Source organism: Dermacentor andersoni, chromosome 2, assembly GCF_023375885.2.
Source record: "Dermacentor andersoni chromosome 2, qqDerAnde1_hic_scaffold, whole genome shotgun sequence".
NCBI lineage: Eukaryota > Metazoa > Arthropoda > Arachnida > Ixodida > Ixodidae > Dermacentor > Dermacentor andersoni.
The window spans coordinates 101,136,891-101,156,458 of NC_092815.1; the positions used below are offsets into that span (position 1 = coordinate 101,136,891).

The 19,568-nt window shown below is 45.2% G+C and overlaps 1 protein-coding gene across 2 annotated transcripts in view; it reads right to left on the minus strand.

Moving 5' to 3' along the window:
- The window catches only part of LOC126541529 (solute carrier family 22 member 7-like), a 59,660-nt gene that overhangs the window by 21,998 nt on the left and 18,094 nt on the right, over window positions 1-19,568 (minus strand). Inside the window, exons 4-9 of one of the 2 annotated variants that reach the window (XM_050188327.3) lie at window positions 17,522-17,957; window positions 14,057-14,160; window positions 6,066-6,220; window positions 5,538-5,706; window positions 2,388-2,520; window positions 984-1,117 (exon numbers count right to left, since the gene is read on the minus strand). In XM_050188327.3, the coding sequence (XP_050044284.2) occupies window positions 984-1,117; window positions 2,388-2,520; window positions 5,538-5,706; window positions 6,066-6,220; window positions 14,057-14,160; window positions 17,522-17,878 (1,052 nt within the window). In that variant the 5' untranslated portion in view covers window positions 17,879-17,957. The remainder of the gene's footprint in view (window positions 1-983; window positions 1,118-2,387; window positions 2,521-5,537; window positions 5,707-6,065; window positions 6,221-14,056; window positions 14,161-17,521; window positions 17,958-19,568) is intronic. The other variant, XM_050188328.3, reaches the window with a different exon arrangement.

Here is a 19,568-nt window from a genome sequence, read left to right on the forward strand (position 1 = left end):
CAACACAGCAACTGTTCAGGCATTCTCTGCGGGCTGTACAATATGTGCTTAATGAATGAAATCTGCATTCTATTTTGGCAATTCCACACGCTATAATGCTTCAATCAATTTACGCTATCCCGCATGCAACACGATTTGCGCACCATCGGCAACATATTGCGGGAAGTCACTTACATTCAAGCTCAATTTACTTAAACGGGCCTTCGAAGCACTTTTAGAACATAACAAAACGTCGTTGTTCTGTTAACGACGCTCCTGTGAGCCAAATATTATTGCGCTACATGCAGCAGGTAATTTAGTATCGCGTCAAAAGCAGTGAAGAGTCACTTGCTCTCGCATCTGCAATGTCGTCATCGTAAACAGTTGGCCCACCAACGCTACTGGCTGATTTCATGGTCGCAAGAACATTTCATAATTCAATACCACAATTCTTTATATATATATATATATATATATATATATATATATATATATATATATATATATATATATATATATATATTGCCGATCTCAAAACGGCAGGAAGATCATTTCGTCTCTGCCTTGCCCGATAGCCGCGTCTGGTGCGTGTGGCCTTCGACATGGCCGCGGCGTGCTGCGTGGCCTAGCGGCCGCCAACGAGTGCCGCGACGAGCCCTTTCACCGCCACGACACAACTTGTGGCCGGGGCTTTGCCCTCTTGGCTTCTCCGCTGAGTAGCTTCCAGCGTACTAGCGGAGACGAAAAGAGAGAGAAAGCCGGAAATCTGTGCGATAACTCGACTTACTGTTGAAGGATTAAAAAAAAATTGGGACGCGAGATTCTTGACGACGCGCTTTAATATCTAGGCTATTCCATGATTAGTCAGAAAAATGTTTGTGTCCCTTTAATGGCGCTGCGGAGATTACAGTCTCAAGTTTTGTGGCTAAAATGTTGCGAAATCCGCAAACTAGGCCGACAATATAGCACGTAGGTTAGAGTACAGAAAAATTTTGTTGCCGTACCATGCAAAATAAATAAATATTGTGAGTCGCCGGATTCTCGGTGATTTCACGAGCAGCAGCGTCGTCTGAAAGAAGCTTGGCGGTTTCCTCGAAGGTGCGACTTGCTCGTCACTCTCTTCGCTTGCTTCTTGTTGCTGTATTTAAGAATGTTAAAGAAAGACTAAGTGTCAGTCATGGGCTCGACCTCGTATTCATGTGCGCGGCCACTTGGACGTAAGTATGCAACACTCCGAGCATAATTTACTAACAGTGCTGGCGAACTTACCCTGTTCAAAAACAAGGAAAATTCGCGCAAAGTTGATCTTACAACGATGGAACACTTAAACAATAGAACACAGGAAATAAGGAACATGCAATACAGGGGTAAGAATGAAGAACCGAATGCTGCACGTCCGACTATCGAATTCTTCAGCGGTGTTGCAGTCAAGCGGCAGGCCATATTACGATAGCGTCTAAAGTGCGCACACGCAGGACAGCAATTTGAAGCCACATTTTAAAATATGTATTTGAAAATTTTAACGGACTCGTTTCTCACATGGCGTACGCTCACGCGTTGCTTACATCTAGGTTTTTTTCTTTCTTTTAATGACCAGAGAAATTTTTCAGCGCACGTTTAGAGTTCAAAGCTTAAACATGTGTTGTTTATACGTTCGTCTAAAAGTTTTCAAATGCAAGTTGTTATTTTTGCGCAGCGAGCACAGCCTTACTTCATCCATCGATGCTTCCTTAAGCCAGAGAGTTATCCAACCACTATAAAACTGGGCATCCCACTCCAGTAAAGTAGAAATAAGATGTCCTTGCAGGAACTGGCCGGCTAGCCTTAACTGCAATGCTACCCTGACTCAAATTTCCGGCATTAGGGCGTCCCGACCTGCCTGTCTGCGTGCTTATACCTTTGAATGAATCATTCACATATGTTGTGCGAAAATCTGTACTCATAATTTACTATAAGCTTAATCTACGTGGCTCATTTTCGTAACCTTACTTGAATGATTTATTTAATTTGCTTCCTGGAAGGGGGGAGGAGGCTTCGAGTTGTTCGTTAATTCGATCTCGCGCTGCCACCCGCTAGCCTACTGGTTAGCTCAAATGGCACAGAGCGACCATCCTGCCCAGGGTACGATCCCCGGAACAAGATGAATTTTTTTTCAGCAGCGCAATCTGCTTTTCGGGGACACCGAACTAGGTCCACTAGGGGTACTGTGAAAAACTCATGCCGGGTTGCACTTTTTCGCTACGTGAAATTTCCTACACCTTCGAATTTCCGCAGCACCTCCTCGAATAGTGGCAACATTAGCGTTTGATTCGTGGTATGCCTATATACTTGCAAGTTCGTAGCAGGAAATGCGAGGCCACCTCGCGCACAGCGAGACGTTGCGTAAGTGTTGGCAATGTTCATCTTACGAGCAGCAGTTTGTTGAGGGTTTCCCTGGACATTTTCTTGCCGTTAATGCGAGAAATCCGCTCCAGGGATGCCAGCGCTTCCTCCTTGCGGCCAACAGATAGAAGCCACCGGGGTGATTCTGGTACCCAGAAGCTGCAGGACCAAGATAGCGGCATAATATACGCTTACGTATAAATAGGGCATGACAAATGATAAGCAAAGCGCATAAAGACGGACAGCAGCTTGTCTAGTTGGTCTCGTATGCTATCCACAGTTATGAATTAGCGCTAAATATAACGGTACGCACATAAACGGAGACAAATGTGAGTGGTCTAGTTCGTCTCCCTATCTCTGTGTGCATCTATTTATCACTAATTCACCAAGCAAACAGGTACTTAAAGAAACATTCCAGCATTACTAGACTATAACATCAATGAGCACGTGGAACCACGGCGTGTTCTTCCAACACCTAATCACGACAGTAGTTTTGTTTGTTTGTTTGTTTGTTTGTTTGTTTGTTTGTTTGTTTGTTTGTTTGCTTGCTTGTTTGCTTGCTTGCTTGTTTGCTTGTTTGCTTGCTTGCTTGTTTGCTTGCTTGTTTGTTTGCTTGGTTGCTTGCTTGTTTGTTTGTTTGTTTGCTTGCTTGCTTGCTTGCTTGTTTGTTTGTTTGTTTGTTTGTTTGTTTGTTTGTTTGTTTGTTTGTTTGTTTGTTTGTTTGTTTGTTTCAAACACGCCGGCTCCGTACACTCGGTCTAATTCCCGTAAATGAAACTTAACCATCAAAGAGCTGGCATTATCGGCGTAACGCCAGCCTTGTGGCCGGACCTTTCCGAGTTGAAATAAAATGTCACTGCAACTGCGACGAAGCCCTTTAATGTTAAGACACTCAAAGCGGTTCTCATTAATAAAGCGAGAATAAGCTAGGCGCAAAGACTAATAAGACAGGACTGGCGCTGATGAAATTGTGCGAGAAAGAAATGGTAAAACACGAGTCAAGTAAAGAAAATACTGCTCCGGCCTTTAGTGGGTTTTACTTTCGCACTATACGCGTAATACATGACAAATTATTTCATGACTATGCTACTAAGCTTTGCGAGAAAGATACCTTTCATTCTTCCTTTTGTGAGTGTTCGTGTAAAGGAATGCTACAATAGCGATATTTGTATCCCCGAGCCCTTAGCTTAATTATGTTGCGATTCAGTAGGGCACGCGCTTGTGAGCATTTTGCTTAAACAGCAATGGCAGCAAAAGTGAGTTTCACAACAAACTCACTGCGAACACTGTCTAGAAGGGTTTGCCAGAGCGCTGTTCAATAAACTATTTCAGCGTTGGTTCGGTGGAGAATGGTCTCATATTAGCGCACAAAATCTCACCTGAACACCAAAATTTCTTTCCTCTAATCTATCCTGCCTGATTCGCAGAATTTGATGATGGCTTATGGACGTCGCACAAGTCATTAGTCATTAAAAAATAAACTCAAAAATTGTGGTCAGAAATCGGCTGCATGTAGCCTTAAATTCAATAAATTAGTAAGTAACGGAGCATGCAGATATCTCATGCCAAATGGGTGGTCTTGCACATCGCGAGAAAATAAGTTTGAAACATCTTTCCTTTCAGAGGTGGTCCGTGGATCGAACTAGTTCTGAAACACTGTTTCCTGGGCGCGATTTCACTCTCCCAGAATGGCTGGTACTGTATGGTGGGGACGACTGCATCCCTGCCCCCATGCCCATTCAGCTCTTGTCTGCCATAGAATTCCTTGCTCTGCGTCTGTTTTGCAAAACTTATCTGCGACTTCACCTGACCGACAAAGCTGTTACAGGCTCGAGCCCTGAGGAGTCCTATCCTAGTCCGTGCGCCTAAGAGTCCTGTGAGCTACGTCGAGTCACGTCAATATGGCAGAAGCATAGGAGCTACATTTGATTGTTGAAATTTGCAGTTAGGAAACATGCCGACAACTCTTCAGACTTGCTACTCAGCATTCTGCCCATCTCCGTGCACTCGTTTCACAAATGCACAGCTGTCCTGGTGCACAGATAAAGGCCTTGCTTCAAAAGTATAAATCACGACTTCTACGGCCGATTATTTTTTTATTGGAAGTGTCCTGTGCATCATTCCACGTGCACTCGGTACTCCCGCTCTCCCGGTTTTTACTCACCCTTTCCCTTACCACCAGTGTAGGGTAGCAAACCGGACTCTCGCCTGGTTGACCTTCCTTTCTTTCCTCTCCTTACCCTCCCTCTCTCTTTTGAAAATAATGCTCGTATTGACAAAAAGCTCTTACGCTAGAATTACTCGTAAGAGTAAATTCTAGCAAATCCTGGAGCTCGACATATCATCAGCAAAGGTGGCCGACCAAAGACAAACGACACTTATGAAAAGTTTCGTGAATACGGGCTCAGATCTCTGCTATCCTCCTTGGCTTCCCAGGGGCACCAAAAATAGAAACGTCAATTGAAGTTTTCAAAAGAAAAGAGACGTTTTTATATAATTAGCAAAACAAATGACATTACATCAACCATACCAAAGTATCATTGCCAGTATATACAAGACCCATTTAAGGTAGAACTGTTCGTAAGATCAAATTCCAGCTAATCCTGATGCTCGACACATCATTAGCGAATGCGGCCAGCCAGCGGCAAAGATAAATTACGAACGAAAAGCTTTCTTAGCTCCGCCCCAGGACTATAATTCACGCTTGTACGGACGGTTTCGTCAACAAAACAGGTGCGGCAGAAACTTTTTACCATCTTACAAGCATCTTGACATACCACATTTACAAGAGAAGTAGGCTTGTCGACTAGGGCGCACGTTCTTGTTAATAACAACAAAATTAGTGGCGATTCTCGAAACCAGAGTTTTCATCAGCACATACGAGGCACTAAAAAAAGTGGATAATCTATGTACCTCGCCTCGTGAATTATGTTCTTGCACGCTTGTGGTTCTTTGCCTAGCAAGTACATTATACTTCCGTACCGTTGCATATGAGTAATTGCATAGTGTCCACCGGCTCCTGCAATACAAGTTGTTCAGAAGTACCGCAAGGGGGGCGTAGTTTTTCTTTTTCTTCACTTACATAAACCATTGCGTCCCATTACCATGTTCTTTAAGGCCCATTTGTGTCCGGATAATTGAGGAAAACACTTTTTCGTCCCTGCACACGCACTCACCAGACGAGTGCCGCGAGCATGAAGTCGATGACCGTGGTGGACAGAAGCAGGATCCTCCAGCTCTGCACCAGATAACCGTACCAGGGGAGCGCGGCGGAGAGGCACGACCAACTCATGGCGAAGATCAGGGTAATCAGGGACCTTCGGTGGGACACCGTGAACTCGATCGCTGCGAGAGTGCGCGCGGTGCGTTAAATGCTTGTATACTGCGCGCCGCGCTAGCCGTAGAGAAGGCGTCGCGATGCCAGTCTATCGTGAAAGCGACACAGTGAATTCCGGACAAGAGATGTCGTCGCCACTTGTTTTACGCAGATAATTTTACTTTCTATGGCCGCTCTCAAATGTACCGTCGTGAAGGGCACGTGCCGTTCTACTGGTTGTACTGGTCCCCTTGCTGTCTGACGATCGGCATCATTCACATTATCGGGAATAAGGCGCGCTCACGCAAGTTAACTATAAATCAGGCCAGAGGGTCAGGCCGTGAGACTGTGCACTGTCAAACCAGCTATTAGCAATGGAGTAGAATACCTATGACGAATGTCGCGCTGCAAACGGTGCCGGCTCCGAGACCAGTAATGAAACGTAGAGCTGTGAAGCCCACGAAGCTGGAAAACAGGGCGCTGAATGCGTTGCCGCTCCCGCCTAGGGCAAGAAGTATCAGGATGGTCTTCTTCCTTCCCATCCTGCGAGTATCAACTTGGTCTCAAGTTCAGGCCACACGAGTTGTCACGGTTGCTCTTACATGACAATACGCAAATAAGTAATTTACATATTTACACACGTGCATATATATATATAGTTTATTTTGCACTCGAGAAGTAGCTGAAAAGCAGAGTGCCACTGTTCAAATATAGCAAGTTACATAGCGCTTGTGTATGTGTCTCGTTGATTGTTTCCGCGCTACAAAATTAGTTATGTACACAACTTTATATTATTTATTATGAATTTGTTTATAATTGTAAGCTTTGTATGCCTTCAGTGTTGCAGAAAATATTCATCGAGCTAATTTCAAATATAACCAGCACAACGTGAATTCAGTCAGCTTAGAGAACAAGCTGGCGTCACGGAGGAATATTCAACTATGGATCACATCCATGTCATCTATCAGGTAATTGAGAAATCTGCGAAATAAAATGAACTTCTCTGTATGGCTCTCATAGATTACAAAAAGCCGTTTGATTCAGTAAAGAAACCGTGATACGTGCAGCTATACTTCGCGCCTCTGCGTGGAGCGCATAATTAGCCGCACGGCGAACTAGCCCAGAATATGATTCAAAACCACCACCTACCAACCATCAGTGAAGTATTGCGTAGTCAAAGAGCACAGGAAGCACACATCAATATCTTAGCAAATATTTATGAAGACTCCACAGCTACATTAGTTCTTCGCAGGAAAAGCGCGAAGATACCAACCAAGAAAGGGGCTAAGCAAAGAGACACAAATTGTCCAATGCTATTCACTGCAGGCTTAAGCCTGTTTCACATGGTGCGATATTGCACTGCGTTTTTCCCAGGTACGATGTCTGCAAACGTCCCGGTCAAAAGAAGAAGATGAAGTGAATAGAGAGAAGAAGAAGACAGAACGTCAACAATTACCTAATTTAAACCAATCAATTACCATGTTAGAATGATCGTCCTCCCTCCCCTCCATAGCTTTCTTTTGTTTATTCTCTATTATTAGGTTTTTTTTCTACACGGTTTTCTTCTAATTGTTTCTTTTTTGCCCACAAACAGATATTTTGCTTTTTAAGCTACAACGTTCAACTTGTTAGCTCCCTTGTTTTTATAGACCTAATTTAACCACCCGATTCATGGTCAATCCCCCACTGTGGCTATGTGCCACAGGCACTCAGGACAACAACAACAGCTTATCAGTCTCGGGTCCTTTATTTTACATTTGGCGCAGCCCGACAGGATTTGACTATAAGTACGAGTTGGTACTACTACATCGGAACAATCGTACGTCACGTCATGCCAAGCCGAAGATGAAGAACAAGTCGCGACGTCACCGAGTCTGCTCCAGTTCGCCGCAAGTAAGGCCAAAGTCACCGAAGCGGATCTCATCAGCGGAGGTATGTGGAAGGTCAATATCAAAATGTCTTACTATGAAAAGCACTTCAGACAGTTATAAAGTAGCAAGCCTTTTTGAAATGACAATAGCCAGGACATTGCTGTGCTTGTGGAGCAGATGTTCAAGGTGCAGGCATCACAAATTGAGCAACATGGGCAATTGCTTATTGTGCTAACAGAAACTCTACGCGCTAACACTGGTCCCAAAGCTGAATTAGGGAAACTGGACATGTTCGATGGGACGTCCGCGTCAGCGACCACTTGGGTAAAGTTCTTTGAATACGCTTGCGAAAAATACTGCTGGGTGACGTCACAGGAAAAAGTGCAAAATATGAGGTTGTTCCTTGTATACAATGCCAAGAAATGGTACGAGCTCCGCATAACAGACCATCAGGTTGACGCTTGGGACTACTGGAGAGCGAAGTTTATCTCGGCTTTTGCCCAAACGCGGTCGACCGATGGGAGAAAGCTATATTTGTCAAACGACGCTCATGTTCACTAATTGGCTATTTCTACGAAAAGAGACGGCTATTACTATTAGCAGATCCTACTTTACCTGAGTCGTCCATTGTGCCGTTAGTAATTCACAGTATGACAAAGAAATGCCAAAGGCAAATGCAAATAATATCACCTAAGACAACTGAAGACCTACTGGGATGCCTTAAGGACGTGTGTCTTGAAGCCCCCGGACCCGCTGCATAGCATAATTGGACGCATTCTCCCAGAGTTCATCCGGATAATACAACGACAGCGATGACGGCATCCACCAGAAGCGCAGCTTCTGACCATTCTCTTAGCAGCAGAGACGTCAAGGAAGCAAAAAACGAATAAACATGGCTGCACAGCCCAACCCGTGTAACCAGAACGAGCCTGTCTACTCGATTCGATCAAACGCGTTGCAAACTCCACTGCTTATTAACGGAAAAGAAGTAAGGGCTCTAGTCGACACAGGAGCTTCAGTGAGTGATTAATTAAACCGTGGTGAAAGCAGATTGCATGCGACAAGGTAAAGTGGCAACCGTGAAGAGCTATGATGGATTATCTCGAACACTACATACCTGGACGAAAGTCAATATACATTTGGCTGGGGAGGACTTCGCAGTAGAAGCGCTGGTTATGTGTGATGTCGAATTCTTGTTGATACAGTCAAGACCCGACATGAAGAAGCTAAGAATGAGCATTTCTTGGAGAGATCAACTGACTGTAGACGCACTGGTTTCAAATGTCCAGACACCGTCACAGATGAGGACTGCCAAATACGCTAATGATATATGGACAATTTTTCCCGAACTTATATGCCTTGATACATATCCACCTGCAGCTTCTGTGCCTGAAGTGCCTTTCGAACTTTGTGGCACGACTATTGTACGAAAGGGAGCCTACAAAATTTCTCATGAAAAGAAAACATGGCTGAAACAAGAGGTGCAACAAATGCTGAACGCTGGAATAATAAGGCCCTCAACATAACCTTTTGCGTCTTCCATAACTATAGTCCCTAAAGAAGATGGTTCACTGCGACTGTGTACTGATTATCGGCAAGTCAACACCCAAAGAGAGCTGTATCCATTCCCAATGCCTTGGATTGACGACATCATTAATGATACTGGAGGATGCCAATGGTTCTCACGAATCAATTTGTACGAAGGTTACTGGCAGGTACCCCTCCAGGAAAAATCAAAGAAGTACACGGCATTTATAACACCATTTGATTTATATGAATAAAACCGTCTGCCATTCGGTTGGAATAACTCGGGCGCTTGGTTTCAACGCACGATGAACTGTGTACTTAAAATTTTCATAGGAGATATCTGCAACGTTTATGTTGATGGCATCATCATTCACTCTCGTACCGAGGAAGAGCACTGTTCCCACGTATATAATGTACTAGAAGCATTGAGCAAATCACACTTTAAGATAAACACGAAGAATAGTGAATTCTTTCAGAGAAAGGTGATGTTTCTTGGCAGAGTCCTTGACAGTTTTACGAAGACGACAAAGGAATAGTCCGTCCAACGAATCGAGGAGCTGCATAAGCCCTACGATGTTCACTCACTGCGTGTGTTCTTAGGGCTGGCAGGACATTTTAGGGAGTTTATCAAAGACATTGCGGCGATATCTGGGTGTCTTACAAGGCTCACTCAAAAGGAAGTTCCATTTCCGTAGAGCGACGGGTGCGACGATGCATATGAAGAACTGGTGCGCGCAATATCTTCGAGCTCTGCAATGACGCGTCCAATTATGGCACAGGAGCAGTGTTACACCAAAGAGATTCAAACCAAGACCGAAGCCACCAGTTAAAGGTCATTGGCCATTACACCTACACTTCTTCAAAAGCGGAATTACACGACCGCAGAAAAGGAAGCCTTAGCAGTAGTGCTGGCGTTACGATACTTCAGGAGTTATTTGGAGGGCCGTCAGTTCAAGCTTTTCACGGACAATCAGGCTTTGACATACCTTCTGAGCCTTAGACAACCAAAGGGAATACCGGCAAGATGGATTAACGAATTTCAGCAGTTCACTTTTGATGTTAGCCACAGACCTGGTTAAAAGCTACCTGACGCAGACGCGTTATCAAGATTGCACATACCGCCAATAAACAAATATCAAGGTGCACACGTCGCAAGTGTATGGGAAGACACTCAAGAGATAAAATTAATCGACGGAAAGTTTGTTGTCCCTCAAAGCTGCATATCTAAAATATTGCGGCTCTATCACGACAGTCCACATTCAGGAGGGCATGATGGCTTTTGGCGTACCTACTGGAAGATTCAGAAACGTTTTACGTGGAATAACATGAAAGCCAATGTAGAGGATTACGTCAAGACCTGTCATCAATGTCAGACTATCAAAGCCAAGTTCCGTCCAAAAGGAAGCCAGGTGGTCATTCCTGTGTATTCAGATGTCCCCTTCGAAGTCGTTCATCTTAATTTTGGTGAAATCAAAAAGAAGGGGGAGGGTATGCGTCAGACTCGGTCTTTTATAGTGGCTGTCGACCAGTGCACACGTATGGCGGCAGCCAAACCCGGAAGAGAAGATGCAAAGAGCGTGCTTGCAATGATGGAAAGAGGGGCATTTAGACACACCAAGGTGATTGTCTCTGATAATGAACCTGTATTTCGCAGCGAGAGGGTCCGTCGGTGCGCAGCAGAAAACTGTACCACTTTGAGATTTTCAGCACCGTACCACCCGGAAGGAAATGCCCTGGCGGAACGCCCCATACGTGACTTGGAGACCTTCATTTCTGTATACGCAAAATTTAATGGAGGATGGAAATGTGCTCTTGAGGCAGCGGTTAGGCACCACAATCAATCTCACACAGCTGGGCTTGGCTGTAGACCTCAGTTTGCTGCCTTTGAGAAGACGACATGGTTACCAGCAGATTACGAACTTGGCATAGTAGGGAAGATCCATATTTCAGAAAGCTGGAAGACGTCAGAGGATTGTACCATAGGTATAAACGTACAATGAAGAAATACTACGACTCGCGCCATGCAACTCACATGCCCAGCATACAACCTGGAGACATGGTGCTAGTACGAAAAGGTCTTGATGGTTCGAAAAATGCTTTCACAGGGTCTTATGGTGTCCTCAAAACGGTGAAGCAATAAGGTATACGGAAGTCGGTGTACTTTGAAGGACCAGCAGGCAAGACTGAAGTAGGTAACCTAGTGCCTAACCATCCGCGGAAGGACGGCAATAAAAGACGCGGAGGATGTAATGTCCCGCTCAAAAGAAGAGGAAGAGAGAAAGGAAGAAGACGAGCATCGGAGGTAAACAGTAAACAGTTCATCAGTCTCGGATCCTTTATTTTACAAGACTCCACAGCTACATTAATTCTTCGCAGGAAAAGCGGAAAGATACCGTCCAAGAAAGGGGCAAGGCAAGGAGACACAATCTGCCCAATGCTATTCACTGCAAGCTTAAGCCTGTTTCACATGGCGCGGTATTGCACTGCGTTTCTCCCAGGTACGATTTTCGCAAATGCGAACTTTGCTTAGCCGTTCCGCATGCACCGAGCGCGGCAGCTGTGACTTTCGCAATTGCGAGTACCTACCGGAAGATTGACTATTCTTGGCGCCAGTTTGCTTCGCTGAACACAAAGTAAAACAGCTTAGAAATTGTTCATTATGAAAGTGTGTGTGTGTGTGTGTGTGTGTGTGTGTGTGTGTGTGTGTGTGTGTGTGTGTGTGTGTGTGTGTGTGTGTGTGTGTGTGTGTGTGTGTGTGTGTGTGTGTGTGTGTGTGTGTGTGTGTGTGTGTGTGTGTGTGTGTGTGTGTGTGTGTGTGTGTGTGTGTGTGTGTGTGTGTGTGTGTGTGTGTGTGTGTGTGTGTGTGTGTGTGTGTGTGTGTGTGTTACTTTATCAAAACAAAAATTGTGAATCGTCCCTTGTCCTTGCCGCATGTGCGTTTTCGCAGAGAACTTCAGCACTCCGAACATGGAAAAATCGCACGCACGAAGCATCCGACGGCCCATTTGCCGCAACTGCGAATTCGCAAGAACAAAAACGCAAGCTAATTTACACCATGGGAAACAGGCTTTAGAAGTATTCAATCGGGAAGGCTTGGAAAGATTAGCAGGGAAAGTAAACATGGGATATCTCGGCAACCTGCGGTTTGAAAATGACATTGTCCTGTTCAGCAACGATGGATATGACTTGCAAAAATTGATTGAGAGCCTTCGCCGACAAAGTTGAGGGTAAGTTTCCACATCATTGTGCACAAGACTCAAATTTCCGGCGGCATGGTAAGAGAACGAGAATTCTTGAATGGCAGTAACCTTCTTGAATCTGTTGAGGAGCACGTTAGCTGGGACAAATAGTCACAGGCGATCCTCATCATGAGGAGGAAATTTACAGATGAATAGGAATGGGTCGTCGCGATCCTGTACGCAGCAGTACTAACTCTTTCACTGAATATACGTTTGGACCATATGAGCCAAAATATACACACTGTCCTACAGAAACTGCCTTTACATCAGCGCTAGTCGCCCCGCGATCTACGAAGCAGATCTACGTGAGACGCGGTTGCGTAGGGCGCAAGCATATATCCATCGTAGAGCGCAAGTGTCAGGCGACTTCCGTGCGAGCTTGGCTGACTATGGCTGACAGATTTGTGGCGCCATCTAGGGTGGCAAGTGCTAGGCAAAACTTGACGCGGCATATTTGAGCAGTAACATTTTGCGCGTTGGACGGGGCTCGGGACAATCTAAAATTCGTGGGTCTTTTCAAAAACTGCGTGTCATGGAGCGTCCGTGGTCGCTAACTTTACGCGCACTGTCATTAATCCTCAAATACCCACACCTTCATAAGCCACTGAAGCTCTCGTATATAAACTGTTTCATACGCGTTCTTAGGAATTGAGTTGGCTGGCGTCAGGGTCCGAAAAATATTAACGTGTGCGCGTCGAGACGTAAGCGAAACTAACTCGGTGTCGTGTCAATGCATCTCTTGCTCAGCAGTAAAACTGCGTACCCAACGATTCACTAAGCACTAACTTGCCCAAGGCAAACGTGGCATACGCCAGCAAAGTGACTTGCACCAGCAAGCTTGGGTTATTTTACTTCCACCGAAGTTTCAATACGCTGACGTTTTTGCATCCGCTTCATGTCGGAATCACGCCACCGCATTCGGGCGCTCCATATTGTCAGCCGCCATATTGCGCTCGACATCGGAACGCCGCAGTTTTTACTTTGTCATCGGCCCGTCAATGAGCGTTGTCTACTTTAGCGCGAAGGGTCACTACTAGAATTTCATTTGAACTGATATGGCAGAAGTGATCCGGTGCTTGTAATTTGTTCCGTTCGATCTCATTTTCATTTTTTTTTTTCGTTTCACCCGTTTCGCCGAGTGGCCGATACAAGCGGCTACCACAGTGCGGCGGAGTTCAATCCGCATCCGAGCGAATGATGAAAGGTGAAAATAGAGGAGGAAAATAAGATGGATCGTTACAAATCTTGCCGATCTTCGTCATTGGCTCTGGCACTGATGACGTGACGCCACCGTCATCGCCCGGCTACTCGGTATTGTGAATAACAAGTAAATGAAAAGCAACAAAAAAAATTCGATCGACGCAAAACGTGGCTCCTGGTGCTTTAATGTGCAACGACTCGTTACATATTCCCTTCGTCCTGCCGTTTGTAATTCGCTGGCACGACGTCAAGCCTTCACTTATCGCCAAATCGGCCACTCACTGCGACGGGTGATAAGAAATGAATAGAATGGATGAAAAGAATCATTACTAACACGGCCACTGCGTTGCAATGTAGTAAAAAATCAAGAGAGATCGTCTCGGTGGGTCTATAGAAAAGGTTGAAGCGCGGCCTTATTTCTTAAAGCAATATAAAAGCTGGGAATGCGAATAAAAGCATGCGCTAAAATCAGGCGAGAATTGCTCAGGTCGCAACACCAACACAGAAATATACGGGTGCGGAAAAAACGATTATATGCCTACCTGTCTGCGAGAAAACCGGAGATAAGGCATCCGGCCATTGATCCTATCCAATAGGCAGTGTGCGTGGCGTACATCTTCCAGTTGTCACCACATATCCACTCGTTCTGTGGTACAAAACAATAAAAGCTGAAGACTAGCCACGTCATAATTGCTGATTAGAACATCAGGGCCTGCGTACTAAAAAAAAAGAAAGTGTTTTAACTGTGGAAATGTCCGTAAGAGCAAATGCCAGCCTATCGTATTGTTGGATATATATATATATATATATATATATCATTAGTGTAGGCGACCAGCCAATGAGAAAAAGACCTTACAAAGGCTTTGTGAATCCGGCCTTAGGTTATTATCAAGGTTGGTTTTTTATTTATCAATGAGTATTTTTTTGCTTATTATGGTCATTAAGTACATTCCAAAGGCATGTGCACACAAGAGCAAATGTATGGGCACGCGGCTATAGGATTATCACTTCAGAAGCCGGAAACGGAACTTAACATGTCTGTTTTAGCAGCGTTCTTAGCTCAGTATTACCAGGTATTACCTTGGGTGGTTGGTATCTTGCGCTGTAGCTCGTAGAAAAAACATATATATATATATATATATATATATATATATATATATATATATATATATATATATATATATATACATATAAATGATATGGGAAAGACAAGCAGGTTAACTGAACGATAGATATCCAGTTTGCTACCGTGCACTGGGGAAGGGGTAGAGGTAGACAAAAAGAGGAAGAAAAGAAGCGCCGCCACTAGTAATAATAAGGATGTCAGCTGTTCGAGCCCGGCCGAGGGAAAGGACGAGCTTTAGACCCGACGCCATCAGCATTATTTCTGTAGAGTTTGATGTTTCCATTACCCTTTAGCATTGTGATTAGGCCCTTCCGCATGTACCTTGTGCATGCGTAAGCCGACAAACCTCTTGAATGTTAGCAATGCTGTTCTACGGTATATAACCATAGACTAAAGGCTGCATCAATTGTTGGCTCTTATTTATGACTGCTTGGGTCAGATGCGTTCAAGCAAAAAAGCATTACCTTTCTTTTTTTTTTTTTGACAGCCGGAGTCCTATGCTAGGGTTCAGAGGTGCGTATGCAACTGGTTGGGTGCGCAGAAACTCACTGATTCATTTATATTTAAAGAAGCGGTACCATTCGTAAGACGTACAATAAATGACTGTAACGGGTTGTTCACACAGTACAATAAGTTTTCGAGTGGAGAGGGACGACATGAGGAGAAGCAGATCTGTTTACAGCAATAAAGCAATTCACTGACGCGGTGCAGTCACTTCTATTAAGAAAAAAGAAATGAAAGAAAAAATTGTCATCCACCACGGAGAAGCGTAATACCGCAAAGAAAACCCACAGGTGTTTCGCAGTTTAACTTAAATTCACCTGCTAAGGAGATCGAACCCGGGACAGACGCCTTTACGTGGTGGCCACTCTGCTTCCTCAGCTAACCAGGAGGCTAGCGTACTGCAGAGAGGGACCGAGTTATTCGGCGATTTGAGGGGCTCCTTCCTTAATTTCGTGTTACTATCTGTTGTATGGCTGCGTTTCCAATTTATCTAACTTGATCCACATTGCAGATTTTTGCAGAACTGATTTGCCGTAAGTAATGACGTGAGTTCAAATAACAGGGAAGAAGGAAAAACTAGGAGGGAGCAATGGCATCATGAAGCTAACCTTGTCAAGTCAACTTGAAGCCATCCACTTCGCTTTTCCTCTATCGCGTGTCTTCGAAATTCGACCCAGCACGTGAGCTCTGAGTCGATCGCCAGCAGTCGGCACACTTAGCCTAGTCTGTTTCGGTCCAGGAAAGTTTAATCCATGCGTTCTCCTTCAGAGGCTCGGTCAACAGCGCGCACAACGCGGTAGACTAGTGGCTGTGGCATTGCGCTGTGCTGAGCCCGAGGACGCGGGTTCGATGCCCACCGCGATGGCCGCATTCTAGTGGGGATGACCAAGAACGCTCGTGTTCTTAGATTTAAATGTATACGTTAAAGAATCCCAGATACGTTAAAGAACCCCACATGGTCAAGGTTGACCCAGAGTCCCCCATTACGGCACGCCTCATATTCAGACCGTGGAATAATTTGTCACGTAAGGCCTCAGATTTATTTTTAATTTTGCCACCCATTGTGCGCGCATTTTCTTCCGATATGCTAGCTCTACATGGATCATTGTTTGTGAGGTATAAGCCCTTTTTTTGCACCGGTTGGTTCGCTCACTAGAAACAGACGGCGCTTGTGCCTCGCATAACCATTTGTTGCCTCAAAATCCGCCGCGGTGGGGTGGGGGGGCACTTTTCGACTTTTCGATGGGGTGTAATACAATAACGCTCGTGTACTTAGATTTAGGCGCCCGTTAGAGTACTCCAAGTGGTCGAAGTGAATCCGAAGCCCCAGCGCTACTGCGCCTTTCCTAAGTCATTGTGCTGTTCGAAGACGCTGAAGTACACATCTTTGAAGATATGCTAAATATCCTGTACGCGCACACGCCTGGTGACGGTTGCTTATATATTGCCGATTAGTGTATTGAAAACTGTCACATTCTCACGCAGATCTTTGTACCAAAGACTGATCAGCTCGCCGTGTTTTGTGTTCACAATGGACAAGCATCGAAAAGAAATGTGCCCTCGTTTGCGTTTTCCGTAGTTACTGTCCTACCAGATAGTCTCCTTGTTTCTTTGCGCCACTGCCCCGGAATAAAACGTCGAACCGACGCCTAACTCAAACCAAGGTTTTTGCTGTAGCGGGACAATTTTGCAATTATTTTTTTTATATGGAGAAGGCGCGATGAGCTCGGAATGATACGTATGCGACATTCATATGTCTTCTGAAGTTTCGTCCGGTTTCGGGCCGCTGAGGCAGTCATTGTCGATGATAAACGCCCAACCAGCGGCTTGCAGGCACCGAACCGGCATTGTGCGCCGCCGTTTTAAGCTAAGGCAGCGGAGACCGGCTGAGGCAAGCAATGGATGCGTCAACACGTGATCGCACACGGCGGCACCCACGTACGGGAGCACGATATAAAGGGGTCTACACGTTTATTTTTCGTCGTTACAACGTGCTGGTGCGGCCACCACACGCTGCAGCCGCACCTGCTGGGGAAGAGCGCGCACTGAGCGCGGTGCCGGAAGACACTGAAACCTACTGCAACATGATCGTGGGCTGGGCTTACGTTCTTTCGCTTCAGTTTTATCACGTAATGCTACCTCCTAACTTGTTACTTCCCATGACTAGCACTTTTGTGACGGTAGAGCTAAGGTTACCTTTCATTACAGCCGAATGGAGGATGAGGATATCGAAACGTCTTGTCAGCAAGCCTGCTCGAAAACGTACTACCTGATCAGGCTCAATACTTGAGTAGCTGCATCTTCGAAACACTATAGGCAATGGATTTGTGCGCTAAAATTACGAATGAGTGCAGAATAAGACTGACGACGGGCTCACCTCCATCGTGATGGACGTGAAGAACTCTGCGTTGTCGTACCTCCATCCCGTCGGACACGTGGCGCCGGTGTAGTGATGGGCCGTGAAGTTAGCGTAGTCGCCGCTCCCGGCGGCGTCCGACATTTCGTCTACGAATTGGCAGCGACCTCTGGGCAGCGACGTCATGTCCAACGCTTCGCCACTCACGATCACTCCCTTGCCGAAACACCACTGGCTAGGCGGCGCAACAAGAACGAGCACGTGACCCAGGTAGCATATTGCCGCGTGCCACGTACCAAGCACTACTGCGGCGGCGATGATGGTCTTGTTGAACATTCCGAAGCCGCCGATCTCCTTCAGCACTCGCTCAAATTCCATGGCTCCCGGCGTGGTAGGTGGCTGCTGTTGCTTAAACGCTCGTATGCAAGCCGCCGGATGTCAGCAGGGCAGATAGGATCTGTAACTCGGAAGAAGCATGGTACTTTGGCACCAACAACGTGGAGTACTTTCTCAGGGAGTCAAACTGGTGTAGCGCCCTTTCGTTCTACGTACAGCGGACCGCAAACTTTTCAAAGCCCTAAAATTTTTTTAAAAAATGGTAGGTAACCCTAATATCTGACTTCGGTGTCTCTTAGTGGAACTCGCGCCTCGGCGTTGGTGTTCTTTAGGTTACCTTTAACCTAATGCGGAGGCAGCTGTTTTTCATTAATTAAAGTGACGTCATTGTGACTTCCGCGTTCTACTTCCGGGTTTCCAGGAATTTCGCCAAAGTCGTGCTCACGTGGCGGTCTCTAAAGTCTACGATTCTGTCCTTTGGTGTGCGGGTAATCAGTGATTTCAAATTAATTTTAATTATTTCAGACACCTCAATAATTCAACTTCTAACTAAACTTATGCTCTGATATCATATATATAATGAAGCCCATGACTTCTATACTGTACTATATTTTTGCTTTTCTGATTTATTTTATATTCCATCCCCATTCATCTCAGTGATTTCTAATTATTTATAATTATTCCAGACACTTCAGTAACTCAGCTTGTAATTAAACTTATGCTCTGATATAATATCTATAATGAAACCCATGAATTTTGTGCTGTACTATATTTTGTGTTTCTTTTTCTGATTTATTTTGGATTTCCTCCCCGGTCGTCTCAGGAGGTAAACCGGAAGTGCTGCGCAAGAAACAAGAGTGTCACTCGATGCTCGTGCCGCTAACAAGAAACAGAAAGAAAGAAAAACTGAATTGCGTTGCATTTTTGCCATTTGAGCTGGAAGTTCATGGGGAATAAGAAGGTCGCATAGGGTACGTTATCAGCGACGTTATCTAATTATTTTCGAGGACGCCGTACTGCGGACGCCGTTTTGCGATTATGGGCACGTCTCTCGCCATCACTATAAGCAATGCGTTAGTACGCAATCCTACGGAGTGTCAAAATGAAATGCTGCCTTAATGAATGAATGGCTTGTCAGAATGAAGTTACGCGTGATATGGCCCACTGAAAATAATGAATTGGATGTACTGAAACACAATTATTACTTATCATCTCATCTAATTACTGATAGCTCAATTGTAAGGAAAAAAAAAATCCTCTTTCAGTGCGGTGCGTCACTTACTGACAGAATGCCATTGGTTGCGTCCTCGTATATTCCGTATTGTATATTTAAGAGCTTGGCTAACGTTAGCTAAGACACCCCAGTTGCACTGCACTCATTGAAGCAGATCTGATAAGACACGCCACTTTGCACATTCCGCCGCGGAGGAATGCAGCTTGGCGTTTCGCGCACTGGAACGCTTTCAGCGACAGCTACAAGGCAAGATGCGAGAAGTCACATCGCACGGCTCATGCTTCGCGGAGTCCGGCATTGCAGCAGCGGAACGCTATGCGCGTCATTGAATAGGCAGATTTACTTTATAAAGGATAAACATGACAGAGGGAAATGTAGTTGCACGGACAATGTCCATTGCGATGCTATGCAATGCATTGCGATGCGCTCGAGTAACCCCATTTATCAGAAAAAGAAGCTTCCGTGCCCCTATAATCTATCGCAGTCACATTTCGCTTG